Consider the following 27,299-nt stretch of genomic DNA (forward strand, 5'->3'; position numbering starts at 1 on the left):
CTTGTGGAATGGCAGAGGCTGGGCACCTCGAGGGTGAAATAGCAGGTGTGGCGGGTGCTACGCAGAGGATGGATGGGCAGAAATGGATAAAGGGGGCTTGGAAATGCTCCCCAAGGAAAATGAAGATCTGACAAAGAGGACTTGTCTTTAGCAACTCTAGGGGGCTGGAGGGCTTCTCCCAGGGGCTTTGACAAGTGACCCACCGTACTTGTCATTGACAGGTCGCCAGTTTATCCTGCCTCACAAACATAGCAGCTCAGTACCTACCAGCCTGCCCTGCAGTCCCCAGCACAGTGGAGGGTGATGCTCTGAGCGGGAGGCTCCTGGAGGGTCCTAAGGGCATCCCTCAGAGCCACATCACCATCAGAAACTGAGAGGGAGAGCCAGAATCTGCTGTCAGGCCAATGGTGCTCAGCGCGTTCTAGAATCCATCTCGCAGGTCAGATAGAATGCACCTGGGCTAGGGAGTGAGCTTGGGGGTCCCTCATTTTCAGTCTCAGGGCGAAGAATAAATACATCCCATCTGGGCCATTTGAGTAGATTTCCAGTGTCCTTAATTTATGTGATCTCTGAGTTCATGACCTTGATTTGTGACTATACTCTTTTTTTGATAAAATGGACAGGAGGACTAGATTGGAGTTGTATTACCCAGTTCCCCTTTATTTCCCTCTTGACTGTAAAAAAGGAGGCCTGGTGTTGCAGCGGTTAAGTACTCTGCCGCTATCCAAAAGGTCAGTGGTTCTAGCCCACCATCCACTCTTTGAGAGAAAGAGTTGACAATCAGGGTTCAGCTTCTATAATGATTACAGCCTTGGAAGTCCTCCAGGGTGGGTAGTTCTGCTGTGTCCCACATGGCCCCTATGAGTCACAGAGGACTCAACAGCGGTCGACTTGGTTGGGGTTTTTGACAGGAAGAAACAAACAGAATAATGAACAAGACTCCTAGCAGGACACTGAAGATTCTCTTTCCCTCTGTTGTGACTTGGGTTGGAAGTGTGGTCGGATGCGCGCCCTTTCCGGCCGAGTTTCTGCTGTCTGGTTTGATACCATCTTCCTGGACTCTTAGAAGCTTGGAACCCTTGCCTGCTCTCGTGGGGCATCACCCCAAGCTGTGGAATTTGCAGAGTGGGCAGGGAGCCATGCTTGTTTGTGTCTGTGCTCAGAATGGACGCCCAGCAAGCAGCTAGTTTGCATTTTGTTCTGTGTTGAGCCCCAGCTACTGGGTGGGGGTGGAGAGGGGGAGAGGAGAAGAGGGGAGGCCTGGAGAGCTGTTATCCGAGCACATTAGCTTATAAACAAAGCCCTCTCTGTTGTGTGTGCAGGAGCCAGTTGGTGGAAGGGGCTGCACTGGTAAGGGAGGGTGGCCCTGTTTGGGTTTCTGATGGACACGTCCTGTCCTGGAATTGGATTGGAGTGAGGATAGGAGAAGATACGTATCAGTTGCATTGTGTGCAATTGTGTGTTTTATACAGTGCTGTGAGCACACCTAAAATTAAACTAGAAATCCTTAATCCTGTCAGATTGTGTGCTCACTGCAACACTTAAAAGTTGTGCATCCAGATAACTCCCGGTGGAATTCTGAGTGAAAGAAAATAGAGGGACACATCGGTCAGCAGCTTTCAAAGACACTACCTGCTTTTCCAAAGTGCCTTCCAGAACCAGCCGTCTGTTCCTGCTGGCACGCCTGCCTGCCTGTCTGTGTCCATAGTTCAGGACCCAGGCTCACATGTGGGCAACAAGGAGAAGGGAGGAGGGGCTCCTGGCTCCCAGTCCAGGATTCTGCACACATGCAGAGCGATATCCCTGCACACCGCCTTCGTGTCTGCACTGGGCCACGTGTACATGGCACCAGCTCTCGTGGTGGTGGCCTTCCAGGCCGAGACGATGGCGGCCGGCCCTTGGGGCCTGCTGCAGGGAGCCTCGCTGGGTGCCCTACTGTGCCTGGGATCCTGAGCTCACAGGCTTGGCTTCTGTGCCCTCAAGTCCTTGCCATCACAGCTTCTGCTCAGAGAGGCCTGAGCCAGGAAGTTAGGGTCTCTGGACGGCCTCAGGGAAGGATGATTTCTCTATCTGTCAGCTCCTATCCAGCATCATGGGATGCTGGCTTGAAATTCTAATGCTCTGAGTTGGTACCAATCACTGGTCCATGCATGGCACGTGTGTTGTTAAGTGCCATTGAGTTGCTTGCGACTCCTAGTGATCCTATGTACAAGAGCCCTAAACGCCGTTCTTTCCTGTGCCAACCTCACCATCTCAAACGCACTCATTCCCACCACTCCATTCACAGAATCGATCCATCTCATCGAGGGTCTTCCTCTCCTGCGCTGCCCCTCCACTCTGCCAAACATGATGTCCCTCTCCAAAGACCAGTCCCTCCTTGCAACATACCCAAAGTATGTCAGATGAAGCTTCAGAATCCTTGCCTCCAAGGAGCAGCCTGGCTTCACCCTCTCCAGGACAAACTTGTTTGTTCTCCTAGCAGTCCATGGTCTATTCAACACTCTTCTCCAGCACCACAGATCAAAGGCATCAATTCTCTTTCTCTCAGCCCTATTCACTGTCCAACTATCTATACATGGCATGTGTAGGTGCATGGTATTAAGTTTAAGATTCCCAGAAAGCTCAGCGACAGTTGGATCTTTTCCCTGTGACTTCTCCGAGGTCCAGCTCCTCATGGTGCTATAGGACTAACTGGTTCTTCCTCAGGTCGGTAAAATTGGCTGTCTTCCCAGCTGGTGGGACAGTTCTGAGGCAGCTTCTCTGTGTCCCTCTGCGTCCCCAGGAGGCTACATCCTGGAGTCAAGCATGCCCACGGCTGCTCTCCTTCTCCCTTGTGTCCCCTTTTATAGCCTCCCCCGAACGTCTTACCATCGCTTCCTAGATGCCCCGCAGCCGCCACGGCCCCGTGTTTCAGGCTCCACTTCCTGCCAGAACTTAGAGACCCAAGCCCCTATACTCCGGCCAGTGCACCCTGCTGCTGGTGTCACCTCTAAAAGCATTGACACCCGTTACCCTCCTGTCACCGGTGACTCCAGTCGTCCTGCTGTGCGTCACACTAGAGACTAGAACTGTTCTCCTCTTTCAGAAGTGGATTGCTTGGGCTTTCCTCTGAGGTATTAATGAGTGGACTCAAACCACCAACCTTCTAGTTAGCAGCTGGGGACTAACTGGACCACCCAGGGAGAGGACTCCTTTTTCTGTGGTGGGGCAGGAAGGCTGGCTGGACCCGCACAGACGGCAGAGGACTGAAGGTCAGGTCAAGGGCAAAGCACTGTAGCCTTAGAGTTGAGTCTTGTCCCTCCTGCACTGGGCCAGAGAGAGATAGAGAGAGATTGGTTCTGCTTGCTGGCTCTGTGAATTGATTGTGGCCTAGCCCTGGTAGAAGTGCTGAGGACTTCGCATTCCAAGCTCCACTCCATCTGGACACAGGTTCACTGACGCCGGGAGCTCAGCTGAATCACCTGATCCTGTGGGTCTTGCTTCCTGCCATCAGCTGCGTTGTCCTCAGCACAGGACATGCCCAGGCCATTCTCCCCCACGCCGTGCCCTTTCTGCGTGAACTTATCCTCACAGCTTTGCGTAGGTTTCTCACAGCCCCTGAAAAGACCCCAGGCTCTTTCCTGGGTGCGTACAGACCTATGGATGCACGTGCATGTATGATGCTGTTCTGTGCCGTCCGTTGAGAACTGTCGACTTCCCAGTGCGTTTCCAGAGGCAGTAAATTGCACGGGAGGAGGTTGCCATCTCTCACACGTGGAGCAGCTGGTGGATTTGAACTGCAGGCCTTTGGGATGGCAGCACAGCTCCTTGCCACTAGGCCACACACTCCCTGCATGTGTGTATATGAGAATGCATATGCTCACACAGGCGTGTACACGTGTCTGTGCACACGTGTGTGGATGTGTGCACACGTATGTATGCATGCGTGTGCAGGCCAGTGCATATGTGAGCTGTGACCGAGACAGCTGAGCTTCATGTCCCTCTCCGTGCCTGACCAGCTCCTGGGGTGCTGTGTCCTGCGCTCCTGAGCACTTTCTCCTGAAGTGGCTTCTTAACAGATGCAAACCAGCAGCTTGGAGCTGGGCTGCTTCACGGGAAAGGAAGAAAGCAGATCCTGTTAGACTGGAATTTCCTGGGAAAACGTCAAATATGCAGTGAAGCATTCTTTTTTTTTTTTTTCAGTTTCTTGGGGTTGCTACTGTAAGCTTCTTGTATAAAGAAGGAACAATCATATTCTTCTGTGAAGAATTATATTTATCACCAAAGACTAGAATAGAACCCGCAGCCTGCGTTGGCATCTCTGTTCGTGTCTTTTAAGAAATCTGGTTTTGTGACACAGCCCAGATGGAGACACGGATTCTGTCCTGACTCCTTTTCTCTCATCTGTATTTGGTATTCTCTTCTTTCATCTGTATAGACCATATGTGCCTTTCTTCTCATCAGAGAGGAAGGGGCCACCGAGAGGGGCCACGCAGAGGGACAGATTTGGGGCAGCTTCTGGCTTGGCCACTTCCTGGCCGTGCGAGTGGCCTTGGGCAGCTCTGCCTCCCCTCTGTGCCTCAGTTTCCTCATCTGTAAAATGGTGCTGTGCATACCCTTTCTGCCTTCCACGGGTAGTGGCCAGGCTCAGACGTTATAATTGCTGTGCAAACGCTTTGTAAATGATGAGTCATACCAGCTGCTGTTTTGCGGCCACCGATGCAGTGCTGGGTGAGCTGTGGAGGCTTCGTGGCATTAATGATGAACGCGGAGAGCTGCCCTCGGGGACCACCTTGCAGCTAGACAATAAACATCCATAAAATGAACTGTCAAATGAACAGGAACCCCGTGGGGAATGTGCTTCTCCGAACAATCAGCCAGATCAGGTGCCACAGGCAGCGTTCTCCCAGGAACAAAGCTCCCAAGGCAGGAAGGGCCGGAAAAGAGGATGGATGGAAACAGGCATCTCAGGAAGGAAGCAGGAAGAGTGCTGTTACATTGACAGGATTACAAGCAACGTCTTGAAACAAAACAATGAATGTGGAAAAGGCTGAATTAAAAAATGAATTTGCTGTGTATGTGTTCCCCTAAAGCATGTTAAATTAGAGAAGAGAAGGCACAGAGTTGCTGTTTCTTCAGGGTTGTGGCACAGCAGGCTCTGCCCTCAGCACTCTGTACCTATTGTCCACCTCTCAGCAACAACCATGTCCCTGTAGGCAGATGACACCCTGCTGGTCAGTAGTCAGATGAAGGCAGACCCTGGCTGGGGGGCACACCAGCGGGTGGAATGGGGGGCCTGTGTCCTCACCTCTACCCTCTTCTTTTGAGGGGTGGCCAGGCCTCTACCTGTTTGCTCAGCTCTGCTGCTGCTCCTGCCAGGGTTTCTGTTCCCCAAATGTTACTGGTCCCCTGAGGACCCAGACCATGTGGGTGACAGGAAACTTGCCAAGCATTTGGGGCTGTATTGAGTTTGCAGAGCTGAGCTGGGATGGGTGTCCCATGCGGACGAGTGTCCCATTGGCAGGTATCTGCAGGCAGATGCTGGATGCTGAGGTTTTACCTGGCCCTGCGTGGTAGCACCCTCTGTAGGACAGTGCCATGGAGGGGGCGTCCTGCCGTGGAGGGGCTGTTCTGTTATGGAGGGGCCGACCTGCTGGGGAGGGGCCGTCCTGGCGTGGAGGGGCCGACCTGCCATCAAGGGGCCGTCCTGGCATGGAGGGACCGTCCTGGCGTGGAAGGACCGTCCTGCCGTGGAGGGGCCGTCCTGTCCTGTTATGGAGGGGCCGTCCTGGCGTGGAGGGACCATCCTGCCGTGGAGGGACCGTCCTGCTGTGGAGGGGCCGTCCTGTCCTGTTATGGAGGGGCCGTCCTGGCGTGGAGGGTCCGTCCTGCCGGGGAGGGGCCGTACTGCCGTGGAGGGGCCGTCCTGGAGTGGAGGGGCCGTCCTGCCATCAAGGGGCCGTCCTGGCGTGGAGGGCCCGTCCTGCCGTGGAGGGGCCGTCCTGTCCTGTTATGGAGGTACCGTCCTGCCGTGGCGGGACCGTCCTGCCGTCAAGGGGCCGTCCTGGCATGGAGGGGTCATCCTGCCGGGGAGGGGTCGTCCTGCAGAAGACCCGCGGGCAATGGAAGGTGCTCCTGGGCAGGACTGTCTGCACCTTCTCCTCCTGAGCTTTGGCTCTTTCCTCAGTCAATTTGCTCAACGTTTCTTCTTTGTCAACAGCAGACTCTGTGCTATCAGAACCCATGTGACCGGTTTTGCTAAAGAGCCAAAATCTTTCGAGTTCCTGGGGAGGCAGTCTCAGAAGAAATGCCTTTGGAAGTGTTAAAGATTGAATGGTATCCCCCCAAAATATGTGATGTAAATTGCCCAGCTCAGGCCTCGGTATTTTCAGTCATCTCATATGCATGGGAAAGCGGCACCATGAATAAGGAAGACCAAAGAGAAGTGGATGTGTTTGAATTATGGTGTTGGCTAAGAAAGTGAACACATAGATTCTTGAAAGAAGTCCAGCCAAGTGCTTCTTAGAAAGGAAGATGTTGAGAGTTATTGTCACCGACTTTGGGCGTGTTATCAGGAGGCCAAGCTCTGGAATAGGCTGACGTGCTTAGTAAAGTTCAGGGTCAAAGGCAAAGAGGAAGACCTCCAAGGAGATGGACAGATACAGCATCTGGAACAATGAACTTAAATATAGTGACGGTGGGGAGCGGTGAAGATTTCCGTCTGTGATTTGCTCTGTTCTGTGTGGGTTGGATATGAGCCCAAACCAATCCCAAGTCATGTAACAACTGCATGTCTAGGGATGTGATCCCATCTATTGTCTTATGTCAGTGAGAGCGTTATGATGTGTCTCAGACCAGTCACGTTTGAGATTGAAGAGAGCTGAGGCACAGAAGCAGGCAAAGATGACGGAAGATCGAGGCCACATCACGTGAAGACCACCGAGGATGGAGGAAGGTGGACGCCATGTCCTGTGAAGACCATCAAGGACCCGAGTGGAAGAAGCTAGAGAGACACAGACGTCTTCCCCCAGAGGCTCCATGTCCTGGATCCAGACTCCTAGCCTTCTGACCGTGGGAAAAGGAATGTCCGCTCAGGAAAGCCGTCCACATGTGCTGTGTCCATTGGAGCAGCGCTGAGAAACCAAGTCTCCATTACAGGCGGATGGTCTTGATCACAGGTGCTGAGGTGGCCTCACAGTCAGAGTGACTGTGTCCAGGTCCCCAGCTCAGCCTCTGGCACTGGCTCACTGGCTTCCTGGACCCTGATGGAGGCACTTAGTTTTGTACTTTTCTGCTTGTATAAGGGAGCTTCGTGGCCTAGTGGCAAGAAGTCGCGCTGCAATCTCAAAGGAACATGGTTCGAGGCCACCATCTGCTCCGTGGTAGGAGAATGGACAATCTCTTCCCGTTCGATTAACGGCCTCTGAAAACCTGCCATAGGTCAGGTGTGGGTCGGTTCTGATGCTACAGTACACAACAACCAATCTGCTTGTTTAAAAAGTTAGAGGCCCTCTCAGCAGAGACCCACCTGAGTGTCCGACCGAGAGAAGCCCCTTCTCTGGGCTTGATAGTACTTCCCTCTTATATTTTTTTGGAAATCCAGAGCTAGCTTCCTTCCTCCCTCTCTCTCTCTCTCTCTCTCTCTCTCTCTCTTTCTTTCTTTTTTCTTTCTCTTTCTTTTTCTTTCTCTCTCTCTCTCCCTCCCTCCCTTCTCTCTCTCTCTCTCTCTCTCTCTCTCTCTCTTTCTTTTCTTTCTTCTTCTTATTCTCTCTCTCTCTCTCTCTTTCTCATTGCGCTTTGAGTGAACATTTGCAGAACAAACTGCTTTTCCACTCAACAATCAATACACAGCTTGTTTCGTGGCATTGGTTACATGTCCCTCCATGTGATACCCCATCTTCTCCCTCTGTTCTCTTCTCATTTGTCCTTCTTTCTGCCTTTTGAATTTTGTTCTGGCCAAAAGATTTCTAGCCTCCAAACTGTGAGGAAGGAGCTCTCGTGACTTAGTGGTAAGGAATTGTGCTGCCAACGCAAAGGTACATGGTTCAAATCCACCAGTTGCTCTACAGAAGAAAGATGGACAATTTCCTCCTGTGCAATTTACTGCCTCTGAAAACCTGCTGGAGGGTCAGCTATGAGTGGGTTCCAACTTGACGATACACAACAACAACAACAACAGCTTGTTAGAGATCGCACTTCTACATGTGGCATCACGGTTACAGTAGCAATAGATAATAATTAAGACACTTGCCCAGGTCGTCAGACCAGGAGACGAGCAGATTTGGCTGGCGGAACTTAGCGTGGTGGAAGACGTCAGATTTGGAGTCAGAAATTCAGGGCTCCAGTCTCAGCGTCACAGTTATAGCCACTGTCAGTCTCTCCTCGGGGCCTGATGAGGTCAGATGTCAGCTCACTGCTAGTCAGAGTGGTGCCTGCCATCTCACCGTGGTCATGGGGGAGGGGGGCTGTTCTTACCACGAGGGTCTGCCGTCCTGGGGGTTTACGGTAAATGCTGTCTTCCTTGTAATGGGGTCTTTGGCTGTTCCAAGGAGTTTGCTATCAGCTTCTAATCTGCAGGCTGGTGATTTGACTACATCCAACAGCACCTCAGAAAGAAAGGTTTCTGTGAAGATTGTTGTTGTTAAGTGCTGTTGAGTCGTAGACAACTTATAGTGACCCTATGAATGAAAGACCTGAACACTTGTGTGACTTTCATCCTTTCTCTGTGTTCATGGAGTTTCCAGAGGCAAGCTATTTAGGAAGTGGATGCCACTCCTGCTTCCAAACTTGTTTTAATCAGGGAGCTCCACCAAACACTGTGTAACCATTATCACATTTGACACATCAGTGTCCCAGTGTTCAGCTTGACAGCAACCATGAGTTACCTCTGTACAGCAAATGGACAGGCCAGTGCTATACCACTTAGAAGAATGTTTGACTGTGAAGATTACCAACCCTTAAACCCCCACCAATAAGTTAATTCCAACTCTTAGAGACCCTCTACCAGATTTCCAAGACTGTATTTATGGGAGGAGACTGTACATCTTTATCCATGGAGTACCTTGTGGATTCGAACCCCCGACCTAGTGGTTAGCAGGGCAACATATAACACACTACACCCTGATATCCTTCTGCAAAGATTATTACTGTTGCGTACTGAGGAGTCGGAACTGATCCATAGCTGACTGTCTGGTGGGTTTTCAGAGGCAGTTAATTTCGGGGGAGGAGACTGCTCAGCCTTCTCCCAACAGAGCAGCTGGTGGATTCGAACTGTGTGCCTTTGGGATTGCAGCACAGCATCTTACCACTAGGCTTCCAGCCAAGAAAATCCTATGGAGTGAAGTTCTACTCTAATGGGGGTTGGGAGAGGCAGTTGTCTCTTTAAGTGGGAAATGACTTGATGGCAGTGGTTTGGTTTGAGGTTTTTGGCTTTTCCTTTAACCATCCTTCAGGACGGGGGAGGCAAAGCGGGGAGACTGCAGAGTTTTAGGGATCCAATGAGTTCTCACACTGACGCACACGCAAGTAAAGGCAGCACTCTCTTTCTCTCTCATTATAGGTAAAAATGGCAACCGGAAAGGTGCGAGATCCAAGAGCTTTGAGAAGTCGGCCAGCGATGACCAGAGCATCCACGCAGGCCCCCAGGACCGCAGAGAGAGTAAGTTCACCCTCTTGGGGCATCTGTCCCAGGTGTGTCGCCTGCCACAGTGGCCTGACTACAGATCCCTGAACAGGGGGACTGCCTGCTCTTTTGGGTTTTTAAAGAAATTCAGTGCCCCTTAAACAATCTGGATATTTACTTCTTTTTAATGTTTTACTTTTGATGGAAATGTATACAATAGGACATACAGCCATTGAATCATTTTTTCCAGGAGCAATTCAATGGTAAAGGCTGCACTTGTCACCTTGGGTCACCATGTTCAGTCTCCTTCTAACTCACAGGGACCCTCATCTGGCTTCAGAGATGAAATCTATTCTGGAGGAGACTGCCCAGCTTTCTCCCTTAGCGTAGCTGTTGGATTTGAACCATTGACTTTTCTGTTAGCAGCATGACATATAATGCCCCCCAACACCAGGGATCTGTTTGTCAGACTCTTAGGAAGGAGCCCATGTGGGACAATGGTTAAGCACCCACTTGTCAACTGAATGGTTGGTTCAAATTCACTCAGTGGCTCCCAGTAATAAAGACCTTCCACACTGCTCCTGTGAAGATTACAGTCACAATAGCAAAGAAATGGACGCAGCACAAATATCCAGAACAAACAGGTATAGAAACTGTGGTACAGATGGACAGTGGAGTATTATGCAGCATGGAAGAATAAAAAGGAATTCATTAAACACTATGCAATGTGGATGAGTCTAGAGAACGTTATGCTGAGTGAAAGAGCTCAGTTACAAAAGGTCAAATACTGCATAAGACCTCTGTTACAAACACAGAAGGGTTACAGGGGTGAGGAGGTCGGGGAGAGTAGGAAAATAATGGATGAGAAATGTGCAGATGAAGCAAAAGGTGATGGAAAATGATTCAGGTCAATTTGAAGTAGACGGACCATCAGATAGCCTGGAACAGAACGTACATTACAGATTTACTGCATCTTGGAGGGGAGAGGAGGAAAATGAATGAGTGAATGAGAGACCAATTTCCTTGTAACCTTTCATACAAATCACAATAAAAAACAATTTGAAGAAAGATTACACTGTTTGTCTTTATGAGACTGAGCTCACTCAGCATAATGCTCTCTAGTCTCTCCCAAGTTATGTAGTATTTTTAAAAATCATTACTCCTGAGTGCTGTGTAGAATCCCATTGTGTGAATGTACTACAATTTTTCAATCCATTTGGTTGTGGTTGGACATTTGGGCTGTTTCCATGCTCTTGTGGTGGTGAATAACACTACTATGACATTGGTGTACAAATCTCTGCTTGTGTCTCAGTTCTAATTTTCTTGGGATCTATTCCTGGTAGTGGAATAGGTGGGTCATATGGAGTTTAAGACCATTATTGGAAAAATAGAAGTTCGATGTGTATGGGGGCTTAAGGGGGGAAGGGGCAGGAACAGAGCAGTGAGGATGAGGAGGAGATAAATCACAGAGTTGCGCAATTTTGTGGGTGGAGGGAGGGAGTAAAGGAAATGGGAACGATTCAGTGGGGACCTGAAAAGACAGGGTAATGGTGGTAATGGTGCATAGTCCACTGGTGATTAATTTTATAAAACACAATGTGTTAGAATGATTGTATGAAACATCAATGAAGGAAAGTGCGCGGGGAAATTCTGCTTAAGGGGAAAAAACCCCAAAACCATGTACAAATAAATGGACTTTGAAATTTTTGAGCCGGGGGGAGAAAAAAGATACAGATTAGGAAAACCTTTGAGGTAGTTCTACTTGGTCACGTGAGTTGAAAATCAAGTAGATAGCACCCAACAACATTATGCTTTATTACCCTCATTGAACGTACCGTGGACTGCCAAGAGAACTAACAGATCTGTCCCGGAGATGGTAAAATGAAGCTGCTCCTTGGAGGCAGAGATTTTGTGTCTCTGTCTCACATACTCTGGGCACGTAGCCAGGAAGGACCAATCTTTGGAGAAGGATATCATGCTTGGAAAGGTGGAGGGACAGCGCAGGGGAGAAAGACCCTAGATGAGATGGATAACACGATAACTAAGGTAGTGGGGGCAAGTGTGTCAGATACAGTGAGACTGGCTCAGGATAGAGCAGGGTTCAGAGCTATTATGCATAGGGACAATATGAGTGATAGTCAACTCAACGCACCTGACAACAACAACAACAGTTGCCACTGAGCCTAGTTTTTACCAGCTCCTGGTGTGAATTTGAATATTCTGGGTACTATTATTATTCTTGGTCCTAGATTCATCTGACATACTTTGGACACGATGCAAGGCGGGACCAGTCCTTGGAGAGGGATATCATGCTTGGGAGGGTGGAGGAGACCACAGGAGAGAAAGACCCTCGATGAGATGGAGTGATTCAGTCACTGGGGTAATGGGGATCGGTGTGATTGGCAAGGCATAGAGCAGGGTTTAGGGCTGTTGTACACAGGGTCTCTATGAGTTGCAGACGACGGCACATAGCACCAACAACAACAATGACAGATGTTAGATACCCTTGAGTCATCTCCAACTCATAATGAGCCTGTGAATAACAGGTTGGAACCTTGCCTCTCCTGTGTCATCGCCATACTATGTCCCTGTGTCAATCTGTCTCACCGAGGATGACCTTCTCTTTTGTGGATCCTTTTACTTTGCTAAGTGTGCTGTATCCAATACTACTACTACCACTATCTGGTGGCTTACTGGTAAGGAGTTGTACTTCCAATCCAAAGGTACGTTGTTTGAATCCACCTTTGCTCCATGGAAGACGATGGGCTCTTTCCTTCCATGACACTCATTGCCTTTGAAAATCTGCAGTAGGGTCGGCTACAGGTCGATTCCAATTCAGCAATACATAACAGCATCGTTATTATCCATATTTTGTAGGTGGGAAAAAAAGATCCTCAGTGATATGGATGATTCACCCAGGGTTACATAACTCGGAAACGGTAAAACTGGAACTTGAAGCACAGATTTTCTGTTTGCAGACTTTCGCTCAGCCACATGGCTGCTTAAGATAAGAAGAGCTTTTCACAGTATCGTGTTCACGGAGCAGGGCCCATTTCCAGCTGCCACAAAACCTATCAGCCATGTGACAGAGCTGTCACAGGAATTGTGTGTCGCCCAAGGTGCAGTGTCTCGATATACGGCTATGTTTCTACTCAATAATTTACTATTAAAGAAATTACAGCTCTCTTAGAGCATCCTGTGTAAAGAACAGTGGACTTCTACAGGCATCTACCAAGAGGAAGGTGTATCTCAAAGTGGGTAGGTGTGTCTGTTGACCTTTGAGATGGTCCTGGCCTAAAGGTGGTGATTGGAATCCACTGACCTCTCTTTAGGTGAGAGGTTGCACAGTCTACTTTTGTAATAACCCACATCCATGGAAATTCTATGAGGCAGTTCCTGGAGATGCCGTGAGTCCAGATTGGTGGATTGGCTTGAATTTTATTTATTGAGTCTTCTTACTGACCCTAAACCATGCAGAAATTAGGACATGCATAATGCAATGCTAGGAAGCTCTGGTGGCCTAGTGGCTGCACTGCAATCCCGAAGGCACTCAGTTTGAATCCACCAGATGCTCTATGAGAGAAGGATGGGCAGTCTCCTCCCATGTGATTAACTGTCTTTGAAAAACCACCAGAGGGACAGCTATGGGTCAGTTCTGATTCCACGGTACACACAACAACAACAACAACAACAACAACACCACAATCCTGGGGTTGGTTCAGTCTGAGGGTGTTGTCCTTTGGACTGTCTGTGAAGAGATGGGTGATAAGGCTCACCACCTTCACAGGCCTAGGTCATGGCCTTCTTGTCACCTGCACCGGAGAAGAATAAAATGCCAGCCACAAAGGCCACAGGGTCGAAGGGACATCTAGTCCTGGGCTCAGCTCTGGGATCTTGCTGTCATCTGGACTTGGGCCTGATGGTCAGTTCCTCATTACCTTATTCACTCGTCAATGCTTAAAAATTTTTTTTATAAAAAAAATATCTTGCCTAGGTTACTTTTATTACCATATGCTGAAAGATGTGAAATGCCTTAATTCTATATTTCCACAATTAGAAGTTGCAGGACATTTGCAGTTTCAGAAGGAGCTTCGAAAGCTCTTTTCTCAGCACATGTACGCGTACTCCCTTCCTGCCCCCCCCCCGATGTTAGTACATCCCCCTCCCTGAGGCTTCTTAACCCCTTTTATTGATTCAAGGTATGCCTCGACCCTCAGGATTACATCCTGCCTCATTAACGTAACTGCCAACAATCCTTCGTCATTCACATCATAGAGGTTAGAATTTACAGTTGGATAATTACATCCGACCACAGAATCAAAGATAATTACATAACACAGAGAATCATGGCCTCGCCAAGTGAATACATATTTTTGGATGCCAAGTAGAGAGTTGCTTTGCAACTGTTGTATGTTAGGAAAAAGAAACCATTAGAAAATAGCAAAAGCATTGTCATCTCTTGAGACATAGACTATCTTAGAACTTCATTCAGAAAACTCTGGGGTCTCCTTGCTCACAGCCTGCACCTTGTCTTGGTCCTTGCTTGCTTCACGTCACAGTCACCTCCGCGCATGAGTCTCTGGCCCTGAGAGATGAGGCTGGCCGAAGAGCAGGGCCGCATCTGATCTGATTGGTGATTATCGGCATGGACAGTTGGCAACAGGAATGACAGACATGCTTCCGAGCACCTGCTCTATGCCGGGCTGGCACCGGGGGTGCAGAAATGCTGTCTTCTGTCTAGTGAGGTACATGTCACATGGCCCAGGACAGCGGGCCGGCCCTCTATGACTGTGTGGTCTGGCTTCAGTTCTTAGAGCAAGGTGTGTGGAAAGGCAGCATCTTCCCACCAAGGCAGAAGCAGAATGGTTTCTCCCAAGTTGAACAGCTGGTGCTTCTCCTATGTGCCCAGCTGACTAAGGCTTGAAACCCACACACGGACCCAGGCTTGAGAATGGACTTATTTGACGTATTTAATTCGCAAGGTTTCCGTTTTATTACAGACGTCTTGCTTTTTCATCTAAGCCCTTCTGTGGAGCAGCATGTATCTTAGGCTGACACATTCAGATTGTCAGGTAAGAAGGCAGACTGCTGGCCTACAAGGCTGCAGAGGCTAATGAATTCCAATACCTGGGGGCGGTGTGGCGGCCACTGGCTCAAGCGCCAAGGGCCAGAGGCCAGATGGTGAAAGCCACATGCAGGATTCAGAACAAGCAAAAGCTGAGTGGCTTCCTTAGAATCAGAGTGTCCATATATGTATTCATTATATGACACACCCACAGGGAGAACCCCCTTTCAACTAACTATTCACAGCAGATCTCATCAGGGAGCCGAGCATCTGATTACATAACCACCAATGCACATTGTCGTGGTCACACCACAGAGTCGTGACCCAGCCAAGCTGACACACAGCCTTACCCATCGCAGCAGAGAAGGCTGTTTGTTGGCCTCTGTCTTGGTTCAGGTCTCTGGGGCCCGACGCTGGTCCCCTCTCAGCACCTGGCACGGATGCTGGTCCACCTCATCACTGCTTCCTGGTCCTGCTAAGGGGTGGCCAGCAAGGTCATGCCTGTCCTGTGGACACTGTAAGTCACCACACTTCCGCATTTTCAGTCCCCTGTAAGTGAGACGGAGGAAGGAGATCAGAAAGGGGATGGAGTGGCATCTTTCCGGCAGATCTTGGTCCGGAACTCTCAGAAGCAGCTCTGGAAGGGAAAGACTCCTCTCTTTCTTGGTTTCTACACTTCTACTTCCATGACTAATGCGACTAAATTGTGTTTAAAATGAAGCGTGTGCTTGTGAGGTGCTCCGGAGTCCTTAGAATCTGGAGAGATGCCTCTGTCCTTCTAGTGCCTCTGTGATAGGTCTTCGCTGGCTTTGATTAGAGCCTTGGGCACCATCCCAGCCTGCAGTCAGCACGTCTGTAAAATGAGTGTGTTTATTAAGACCATGTGAGCACGGGGCCAGCCTGGGCCACAGACTTCTCAGACCTTGGTCTGAAACCAGAGCCACATGGACTTGCCTGTGGAGAATAGCTTCCCAGACATGGTGTTGAGAACAGTGCTGGACTATGATTCTAGTGCTCCTGGGCAGCTCTAAAGGGCCCTTAATATGTTGCACTGAATTGATGCCCAGTGTCAAGGAGCCCTGATAGTGCTGTGGTTAAGATGCTTGAATACTAACCAAGAAGACTGGTAGTTCATATCCCCCAGCTGCACCCTGGGAGAAGGCTGTGGCAGTCAGCTTCTGTGGATTGCAGCCTAGATAATTCTATGAGGCAGTTCTTGTCTCTTCTGTGGAGTCATGATGAATCAGAATCAACTTGATGGCAATGAGTTTGATTTTGGGGTTTGGCCCCTCTTGTTAAACAAGAGTGTCCCAGTCCATTTGTGGAAAATTCCAGCGCCCCTTTGAACCCCCATGACAGATGCTGTTCATGTGCTTCTTGAAGCCCCTGGGGTCTTGCTTTTGTGACTTCTGACATCTTTTCTGTCCTCTCCAAGAACTCTGGCAAGACCTTTTCAATTCCACATGGCAGGCCCTTGGCTGGGTTTAGTAGAAAGTGGAAAGGTCTTCTTATACCCTCAGTTGAAGTTTAAATTATTCACTGGAGAAGTTTCTCTAAAATAGGTTCCCCCCTCCCCGCAATTGGCTTGTTAAACATCCTGGCTATGAAAGTAGTAGATACACATTATAGAAACTTTGGAAGATATAGAAAAACCCAAGAAAGAAAGTAACGTTAACCCATGATCTTTTTTCCAGAAAGAGCCAGAGTCAGCATTTTTGGAATCTCTCTCTTCAGTCCCCTTCACTCTCTTTGTCTCTCACTCTGTGAGTGTATTTGTGTGTATTAAGGAAAAGATAATAAGTACATACTCTTGACACAAGCAGCCAGGAAATTAAAAGACGTTTTGTGATGGGAAAGTCTATGGTTAGAGACCTCTCTAAAGTACTAAAGAGCAACAATGTCAGTCTGGAGAGTAAGGTGCGCCTGATACAGGCTATGTTCTTTGAAATCACTTGTTAGGCATCAGAGAGCTGGAAAATGACTAGGGATGATAGAAGGAGAATTGATGCCTTTGAGCTGTGGTGCTGGAGAAGAGTATTGAATATATTATGGACTGCTAGGAGAACAAACAGGTTTGTCCTGGAGAGGGTGAAGCCGGAATGCTTCTTGGAGCCAAGGATTCTGAAGCTTCGTCTGACATACTTTGGGCATGTTGCATGGAGGGACCAGGCCTTGGAGAGGAACGTCATGCAGTTCAAATCCACCAGCCACTCCCTGAGAGAAAAGTTACACATTCTCTTTTCGTAATGATTTACAATTTTGGAAACCTGATTATGGTTCATCTTTCATCAGAACCTACTCAAAGACAGTGGATTACCCTCTCAAAATTTGGCTGATAAATGTATTTATAAATGATACTATTCATCTGTTTCTACCTTCTCCTCTTCTTCGTTTCACTTTAGAGTGCTATTTTAAGCACCTTGAGTTGACTGTTTTCTTTGTTCATTTCCATTCTTATTTAATATTTAAAGTGGTTGGAATGCAGTAGGCGACCTCTTAGCCTGCACTTATCAGGTGTTCTTCAGCATGTGTCAGACCCATTCTGTCTGGTGCTGATGGTGAATTGAGTCATCATAGTAGTCAAATGCTTTTTTCAATGCTGTGTTTTTGTTGATATTTTATTTAGAGTTTTTTTTCTGTGAATTGAGTTTCTTGCCTAGAAGAAATCACAAATGTTTGTTTCCAGCTGTGCTTGGTTCCAGTTGTGCCATTGTGATTATACATTTCCATAAAGTGAGTGTAAAATTATTTCTATGTAGATTAAATAGAAGGATTTAGGAAGACTCAATGCCTTTCCCCCTTCTAAACCTATACATTTATCGTATGGCTGTGCCAACTTATACTTGTTTTTCCAGAGTTCTATTTTATACCAAGAGAATCCTAATTGTGCCTGATTAAGTGCCCAGTTACTGACTGAAAGGGCAATAGGTAGGGCCCAGCAGCCAGGCTATGGAGGGAAGACGAAGCAGTCTACCTGCATAAATAGTTACAGCTATAGGATCCTAGGGCAATTCTCCATTGATTCACAGCATTGCCTTGAGTTTTGTTGTTAGGTACCAATGGGTCAAGTGTGACTCATAGAGACCCTATGAACAATAGACCCTAACCCTGTCCTGTCCTGGGCCATCCTCACCATCTCGGGCACGCTTGAGCCCATAGCTGCGCTCACTGTGTCAGTCCATTTTGTCGGGGATCTTTCACTCACTCTCCAACTTCCCAAGTGTGATTGACCTTTCCAACAAATAGAGCCTCTTCTCGCAACATGCCCAAAGTATGCGGGACAAAGCTTCTGCGTTACCATCTTTGCTTCCAAGGAACACTATACTTTTTCTAAGACATAGCTGTTTGCTCTTCTGGCAGCTAATGAGTTTATTTATATATAGGCTGTTGTTGATTGCCTTCAAGTCGAGCATGACTCATAGTGACCCCATGAACAAAAGTCCTGAAGTCGCTTTACAACTATCAACATTTATAAAATTTCATAGTTTCTGGAGGCATGTTATTTAGAAAGTGGATGTCACTCCTGCTTCCAAATTTACATATGTATACACACACACACACACACACACACACACATATAAAATCTCTGCAACGGATACATGACATTATATATATGTAAATATGTATATATAAATATAATGTCATGTACCAGTTGCAATCATGCTTGGGAGAGTGGTGGAGGGCAGGCACAGGAGGGGAAGACCCTCTATGAGGTGGATTGATTCAGTGACTGGAGTAATCGGGATGGGTGTGTCAGAGACAGTGCGATTGGCACAGGACAGAGCAGAGTTTAGGGCTGTTGTACATAGGGTCGCTATGAGTCACAAGTTACTCAACGGCACATAACAACATCAGTTGCAGAGATTTTTCCAAGTGGAAAAATCTGTTTTTTTTCTAAAACCAGATTTTATCTGGCTCACAAAAAATGCAGATAAACCCCAAAATACCTCTGAATACAATAAATTTTTTATTCCATATAAAACATAACTAGACATCATAGCTGCTTTGATGGAAGGAAGGTGACAAAGGCCCCTGAGTCAGTGTGTCTACTGCCCTGTGACCTCAACCAAAAGGCTGATGGGTGCCTATACTGTTATATTTTAAGTTCAATTCGCATGTTAAGGTATGCATGTATAATTTTTCTTTTCTTCTGTATGTTACTCATTTTGTGCTGTTGAGCGTATAGGAAGCAAAGTATACACAGATCAGAAATTTCTAAATAAATATTTTAGTGACATTAATTACATTCTACAAATTGTGTAGCAATTCCTACCCTCACCTTTTCAGTTGCTGCTCCCTTATTAATGCGAACTGCCCCCCAAGAGTTCTGTCTCATCTTTGAGGTTGCCGTGGTTCATTTGATTCCGTATAGGTATGTTGTTGTTGTTGTGTACAGTCCAGGAGGAACTGACTCATAGCTGCCCCTTCAGTGAGTTTTTAGAGGCAGTTAATTACATGAGAGGAGATTTCTGGTCTTTTTTTCCTATAGAGTCCTAGTGGATTCAAACCATGTGCCTTTGGGTTGATAGGACAATTCTTTACCACTAAGCCATCAGAATTCTCAATGAAGGTATTTGTTTTTTCAAATAACTATACCAGTGAAACCATTATTTTCTTTTAAGACAATTTTATGAGGCTATTTTTGACCTAAAATTTAAAGGTTAACTTGAGGCATAGTTTCAGGGGTTTATCTGGCCTCTATGGCTCCAGAAAGTCCAACATCCATGAGAATTTGTAATTTTGTTCTGCATTTCCTGCCTTTTGATAATTTTTCTGTGAAAACTTAGGTCAGCTTGTTCAGTCAGAGTAGTTAGGCTCCAGCTCCTCTGTTCTCACAGCACAGGAAGGAACATGTTGTTCATGGAGATGATTTGACACACTCTGCATGTCCTCCTATTCCTGACCCTGCAGTGCAACATCTTACTGCTAGACCATCAGAGCTCCCTCCACCTCCAAACACTTTGTTTTTGACACATTTGCCTTGATTGAAGTTATTTTTTAGATTAACGAATCAAATTGCTGTCCCGAGTTTTTAATATGTGATATTTTACTCTATTGAATTTGCCTCTTGTGGAGCTTTGGCTGCATCTAATTCTGATGCTTCAATTTGAGTCTTTTACAGGACACTGTCTAGATGCCTTGTGTACTGTTTCAACCCCATCCTTGTTGGAGATAACCGAAGAAGAAGCAACAATCTCTTTCTAGTTGATTCAGCCAATAGTAGCTGCTGGTTTAGATTGAAGTCAGGCTGCCATGAGCCAAGGATGGTGGGAAGCTGGGAGTGGCAAGGAAAAATGGTGTTTTGGGGTTTTTTATTTTTTTGCCTAGATTCTTCAGTGGGAGGAAGGCCCTGACAACACCTTGGCTTCTGACTTTTGGCCTCCAAAACAGTGATAGAATGTTTTTCTGTTGTGTTCAGTCAGCCAGTTTATGGTGTTTTGCGATGGTAGCTGTAGGAAACAGACAGAATATGCAAATAAGCATGGTTTGGGAAGTGTTATTTTCTCAAAGGAAAAAGATATTTTCCCTTTTTTGTTTTATAAAAAGAACAAAATATTTTTTCATTGATACTGGATTATGATACAGGGCCAATCTATTGCTTAGGAAAATCAGACTGCACATTGGAAGCATTTTGAGCACCCAAGCTAATGAGAGTGGCTCTATGCGATATAACGTGTGGGGCCTTCCCAGTCTAATCAGAGACAGGTGTGGACTTGAACGGTGGTTTGTACTTTCTTAGGAGGATTGAGTCAAAGTAGTAGTGGTGGTGAACAGGCAGGGGAAGTACAAGTGGAGTGAAATTGTCACTCACTCACTCATTCCCAACAAGTTAATTCTGACTCAAGTGTTGTTGTTATGTGCTGTTTAATCAGAACCAACTCGTGGCTACACCTCCAGCAGGCTTTCCAAAGCAGTGAATCGCGTGGGAGGAGATCGCCCATCTTTCTCCCGCACAGTGGCTGGTGGATTCAAACCATGTGCCTTTGGGTTGGCAGCATTATTCCTTACCATTGGGATACCCAGACTCAGTTCTGACTCACAGTGACTCAATAAGGATGAAGGAGAGCTGCCCGTTGGGCCCTGGAGGCTGGGCATCTTTACAGAAGCAGACTGCTGTATTTTAGCCGTGAAACAAGATGGTTTTACAGGTTAGCAGTCTATCTCTTAAGCCACTGTCCCACTGCACTCTTTGGGTTTTCTTGTTTTGTTTTTCTTATTTTTTTATTATGAATTTTAAAGAAAATTTACAGAGACTTTGCATTTTCATTCATTCATTCATTCATTCATTCATTCATTGTTGCACTTTTCTCCCTGCCCACCCCTCTCCCCCCTCTCCAGTTTACTCTTCTCTTTGAAAAGCAAAAGAAAAATTCTTTCATTGTTTTACAATCCCTCCCCTCAGGTCCACTCCACTGTGCAGCCTTCGTTCTGGACTCCTGTCCTGACAACAATACGTAACCACATATCCCTTTTAAACAGTTCTCTCCCTCATCTGTTTCAATGCAGTATACATTGTATGTCCCATTTCACTATCCTCTTTGTGAAGGTGGTAGCAGAAGGAAACCTTCAGGGTCTTTTCAAATGAGGCAGCCACCAAGCTGGGCATTCAAAGGGATACAGGGTCGGTCAGAGCCTCAGAGAGTGAAGACAGCCAGGCTGACCCCAGACCTAAGTGGCTTCAGGTAGCTTGTCACTTGTCCCTGGGTCACCTGGATATCTAGTGTCTAGAGAATTTTCTCCATCTGCTCTATGGAAAATGGAAAAGGAATTCTCAGTCTTAGACATAGAGACATCAGCCATGGTTTGCAGTTTCCCTAAGGCTGGAATTGCTTACTTGACCAGCTCATAGAACCTCCTAGATGTTTTGGATCCCTGCTGGGAATTTCTGGGAAGGCTCTGGGCCATCATGGATTTAAAAATGTTCTCCCACGCAAGGTTGACAGTCAGGTGGGACTGATGCCTCTTGTGTGCTCCACAGTGATGTGTTATAAAGAGCTTTCCAATGATGATTAGATAATTCTGAGACCAGCTCCTTTTCCTAAGAAGACTCTGGGAGGGGCACCGGAAACCGGTGATGTCTGAGCTGGCAGAGGGCTCCGGCAGACACATTCTCCAGAGCATCCGGAAGCTGCCTCCACCCTCATCTTGGAAAGGCAATGCCAAGTTCAGAAAGGCAAAGGAAAGAATTTCTTAAGTCAGAGCTATTCAATTTGCAAGCGACAATGAAAGCAAAAATTCAGGAAGGCTGTGACCTTCTCGTTGGCAGAGCTCTGGATGTCTTGACAAATTCTTAGCTCCATTTCCCAGCAGGCGCTCACAGCAGGCCAGGCTAACTCAACTCCAGCATCCTCTGCCAACTGCTGACGCCTGCCCCAGATCAGGCGCCTTTTTGTGGTGTCCACTCAAAGCGCAGCTGCAAATGACCTCCTTAAGGTGCTAAAGAGCAAGATCACACTTCAAGGATTAAAGTGTTCAGAGCCAAACCGTGGAGTTTTCAACCACCACATGTTGTTGTTGTTAAGTGTCATCAAGTCAAACACAACTCATAGCAACCCTATGAACAAAAGACCTGAACCCTGTCCTATAACTGTTGTCATTTCTCTAAGTCATAGAGTTTCTAAAGGCACATTGTTTAGGATGTAGATGTCACTCCTGCTTCCAAGTCTGTCTTAATCTGGAAGCTTCCCCAAGTGCTATCCACCATGGGTAATCATTGTGGCATTTGACACACAAGTGGCACTGTGTTCAGCATCACAGCAACCCCAAGTTACTGCAGTACAGCAGACTGACAGACCAGTACTGTACCACTTAGAAGAATGTTCATGCCAAACATAATTAACAACCCAACAGTCCACACCCAACCCTTAACCAAAACAAGAAGAACCCACATGTGCATGGGAAAACTGGATATTAATAATAAGACCAAAGAAGAATTGATGCCTTTGAATTACGGTGTTGACAAAGAGTACCAACTATGCCGTGGGCTGCCAGAAGAATGAACATCACCTTGGAATAAGTGGAGTCAGAATGCACCATGGAAGCAACAATGGCAAGCTTTTGTGTCACACTCTTTGCGCATGTTATCAGAAGAGATCAGTCCCTGGAGAAGGACACGGTGTTTGGTAAGGCGGAGGGTTAGCAGATTGGAGCAAGGAGACCTGCAGGCAGGCGGATGGATGCAGTGGCTGCGACCATGGAGTCAGACACCCGAGGGATGGTGAGGACAGAGCAGGGTGCTGAGTTAGAACTGACTGCAAGGCACCAAACAGCAGCCAGGAGAGCCCGGGGGAGCCTCCCCTCCCTGCTCTCAGCAGGCCTTTCCTGCTGCGCTCACATTCACAGGGCACCTGGGATCTGCATTACACCCCTGAGTGTTCACATCACACCTGATTTTCAGGGTCCCATCTGGACGCCTGGCAGTTTTGTTGTTAGATGCCTGCAGGTTGGCTGCGAGGGAGTCCTGTACAACAGAAGGAAACCCTCTGCCGTCTGGGCAGTCCTCGCAGTTTCTGCTGTGCTGGCGTCCATTGGTGCAGTCTTTCTTTCTGTCTCATCAAGGCGCTCCCTCTCAGTCACTGACCCTCTACTTTTCCAAGCATTTTGCCTTTCTCTAGGAACAGGCCTCTCCTGACAACATGCCCAGTGTTTGTGAGATGAAGTCTCACTGTCCGCATTCCTAGGAAACATGCTGGCCGCCCATCGTCTAAGGCAGACACACTTGTCCTCTGTGTGGTCTAACAGTTTTCACCAACTCTGCAATTCGCAGGCATCAATCCTTACACACAATTAGACATTGGTCTTCCTTAGACAGAGTCTAATTTTTATGTGTACATGAGTCAACTGAAAATACCAAGGCTTGGATCAGGCACACAAAAATCTCCAAAGTGACATCCTTACTCATTAGCATTTTAAAGAGGTCCTTGACAGCAGATATGCCCGTTGCAGGACTTCATCTTATTACTTGATGACAGTTTCTGTGCATGTTGGTTCTGAATACAAGTAAAATGAAATCCTTGAAAATTTAATCTCTCTGTTTATCATGATGGTATTTCTTGGTCCAGTTGTGAGGATATTTGGGTTTTTTATGTTGCAGTTTAATCTGTTCTGAAAAATATGATCTTTAATTAGATGCTTCACGTCTTCTTCATGTTTTTACAAACAAGGTTGTGTTGTCTCATCTTGCAGGTTGTGCAGTATTATCTTTTCTTAAGATTTATTATTATTAATTTTAACAAAAATTTACAGAGATTTTTGTATTTCCATTCATTCATTGTTGCACTTTTCTCCCTGCCCACCCCTCCCCTCCAGTTCGTTCTTCTCTTTGAAAAGTAAAAGAAAAACTCTTTCATTGTTATACAATCCCTGCCTCCAAGTCCACTCCACTGCGCAGCCTTCTATATCTTAAGGCATCGTAAAAATCAAACCACCAAATATTTGCTCAGGTTTTAGCTCTGTTGCTTCCCAGTTACTAACTTGCAGAAAGGATTTTTCAGAGTGAACATTCATGACACGCTTTGGATTGATTTTCAGTATTGTGGGGGGTATTGAGACTGAACGGAGGCCTGACGTGCAAGGGTTAACCGCTGTCCCCAAGGTCAGCGGATCAAACCCACCAGCCACTCCGACCCATCAGCCGCTCCGGGGGGAACGACATGACAGCATGCTTCTGTCCATATTTATAGCCCAGCATTCCTGCCGGGCAGCTCAGCTCTGTCCAGCAGGGCTTCTCTGAGTCCGAATCCACCCTCATGTAGTGGGGTGGGATTGAGATTGATGGTCTAGATGGTTGTAATCTGGCTGTCCCTCCTGGCTTCTGGGCCACAAGGACATCTGTGATAGGGCATCCAGTGTTTACTTGTGATGGATTGGAACGAACGTGTTATGGGCTGATTTATGGCGATGGATACAATGGTGATGACAAGGGATGAGTTCATAGAACTAACATCTGTTTTGGCTGCAATGCAAAGAATTTTAACAAGGGGTGGATTTCATTAAGTGGGGGGGACAGGAGAAAAGTCAGGGTCCTCTCCCACCCTCCTTTAGAAACAAGGCTGTGAGTGGAGCCCTGGTCCACGTGCGGTATACCTTGCACACCGGGCAGTATCTTCAAGAGAAACAGTGAGTCATCTTTGACGTCTAACAGTCCCATTTTCTCCCAGATTCTGACCCATCTCCGGTCTAATTAACATTTCCCTGAAGTGTTCTTTTCACACTTTTTTTTCCATGTTCTCTTCACCCACATGGTTCCCAATACTGGAGTATTCCTTCTTAAAAACAACACTTCTGTGAGTTGAGGACGGCGGCTCGTAGGGAGCTGGTCTGTCTTGGGCGTGCTGGGCCGGCTGGTGGGACAGATGGGCTGCCGAGCAGAGCTAATAGCATTATTATTATTACTACTGAGCTATTGCAGCGCCTCCTGGGAACTTAGCAGGGATGAGGGGAGGAATGAAGAGCTGGGGATAGGTTCTTATTTATTTCAAGTCCTCTTTAAACCAATTAATTATCTCATCCAGTGATGCTCTGAGCTAGGTTGGAACACCAGTGGATTACAATTCAACAAAGAGGGCACCGCTCTGGGGTTCTTGTCTGTTAGCTCCTAGATTACAGATACTTACTGAAAACTTTGGAGGAGTGTGTCCCCCTGAGATGGACTTCATCGTCCACGCAGTCCTCCTGGCTGCCCTGACGCTATTTTCTGAAGGGCAGAGACAATCCTTTGAAGGTGCTGTCAGGATGGACAGCTCCTTGGCCAGGGGCTGGATGTTTCTTTGAGAATTTGAGTAGGATTTTGGGGGTCTTGTTCTAACATGTTTTGAGTCTGAATCACCTCTTTGGCAGTGAAATGAATTGAAATGAATATCCAGGTTCAGACGTCTGACTTAGATGGTTGTAATCTGGCTGTGCCTCATGCCTTTTGAGCCACAAAGACATCTGTGATGTGGGGTCTGGAGTACAGGGGAGAAGGACTGGGGTTGAGGTGTGGAGTGGTGGAGTCGGTGGCTGGTGGAGCTCTCTGGCCTCTTCAGTGGGAGACATGGGGCAGAGACATGGCAGAGAGGACATGGCTCTCTCTGTACTGTGCTTCTTGTGTCACTGATGGATTATTCCAGAAATTCTTTCGGCAACAGTCTGTGGTTACACTGTGAAGGGTATACACTCTAGAAAGCTTGCAACTGAAAATATCTTTATCTTATCTGGACCATGGATGTACTTTGAACATGTTATTTGAAAAGGCTAGTGTTTTGGAAAAAGATATTATGTTGAACAAAAGATAAGATCACTGAAGGAAAGGAAACCCTTGAGATGGATTGGCACAGTGACTGTAACAGTGGACTTGAGCTTGGCGGAGCTGTTGAGGATGGCGCAGGACAGGGTACGGCTCCCACCTGTTGTTCCTAGTGGTCGCTCAATGGCACCTACTGTCGACACTCAGAGTCTACAGCCTATGTAAGACCTGAGGGGTGCCGTGGGTACAGCCCCAGGCTACTGGCCAAAAGGTCAGGGGTTTAAACCATCTTCTCTTCCAGCAAGAACAGTGTGTCATCTGCTCCCTTCAAAATTCCCAGCCCTGGGGATGCTGTGAGCCAGTTCTGTTCTGCCTTTCAGAGTCACCATCAGAATGGACTCAACAGCAGTGAGTTTGGTTTTGGTATTTTTCTTGGCCAGTGGTGGGAAAGTGGAGATTGCCATTTATTGTCTCAGTCCTGTGGGTGCACATGTTTGTGGAGGGTCAGCCCTGGCTCAGTGTCACCCATGAGCCACAGCATGGAGCTCTGCCCCGTACGGTTTCCCGTGTGGATTTTCTGCAGTAGTTCCCTTGGGAGAGGATTGCCCATCTTTCTCCCACGGAGCAGCTGGGGGACTCAAACTGCATACCTTTGGGTTGGGGCTCCAGGTGTGCCATTAGGGGGTTTAATGCTTCTAGAAGTAATAACTTTTGTTGACTTCAATTCTAGTATTTTTGGTTGTCTTTCTTTAAGATCAAGTGTGTAGAGGGTAGCTTCACCATGATACCTTACAGCCCTGTGGCAGGGTGTGTGTGTGTGTGTGTGTGTGTGTGTGTGTGTGTGTGTGTGTATGTGTGTGTGTACAGCAGACCTTGAGTCCACAGTCTCAGTCTTGTCCACAAGAGGTGCTCAGTGGGATGAAAGCCTTGGGCTTGTCCAAGCCCTGGTGTTTGCATTGCAGCAGCTTGGGCAGAACTTCATTTAGTAGCTGGTCTCAAAGTTACCAGCTCCGTCAGAAATTGTAGATAGTAGGTGTCCGTCTTCTCTGCTCTTCTCGCCAGGACACACACTGTAAAGGCCAGAGTTGCTGATGCAGAGTCAACACTTCTGATGAACTTGGAGAGCTTGGCCATGGGTTAGCCTGGTCTTTCTGAGGCACAGCTTTCCCTGCCTGGGATGTTCTAGGCCCTTCACCAGAAACAGACACCGACACCGGCACAGACAGCAAGGGAGAAGGGATAGTAGAATGAAAAACACAACTAAGAAACAAATAAATAAGAAACCAGAGGCAAGACGGGGTAATGACAGCAAGGTCTAGTGGTGATTGTTTTTATGAAACATGATGCATGAGAATGATTATTTGAAACACAGTGTGAACAAAGAATATAGTGTGAAATGCAATGTA

At 47.3% G+C, this 27,299-nt stretch overlaps 1 protein-coding gene across 1 annotated transcript in view; it reads left to right on the forward strand.

The window, feature by feature from the left end:
• Positions 1-27,299, forward strand: part of CPXM2 (carboxypeptidase X (M14 family), member 2) — a 197,881-nt gene that overhangs the window by 85,887 nt on the left and 84,695 nt on the right. The window contains exon 8 of the mRNA XM_006880142.1: positions 9,539-9,637. Within this exon, the coding sequence (XP_006880204.1) occupies positions 9,539-9,637 (99 nt within the window). The remainder of the gene's footprint in view (positions 1-9,538; positions 9,638-27,299) is intronic.

The sequence above is a fragment of the Elephantulus edwardii genome, unplaced genomic scaffold (assembly GCF_000299155.1).
Source record: "Elephantulus edwardii isolate Elephantulus edwardi_28Jun2011 unplaced genomic scaffold, EleEdw1.0 scaffold00006, whole genome shotgun sequence".
Lineage (NCBI taxonomy): Eukaryota > Metazoa > Chordata > Mammalia > Macroscelidea > Macroscelididae > Elephantulus > Elephantulus edwardii.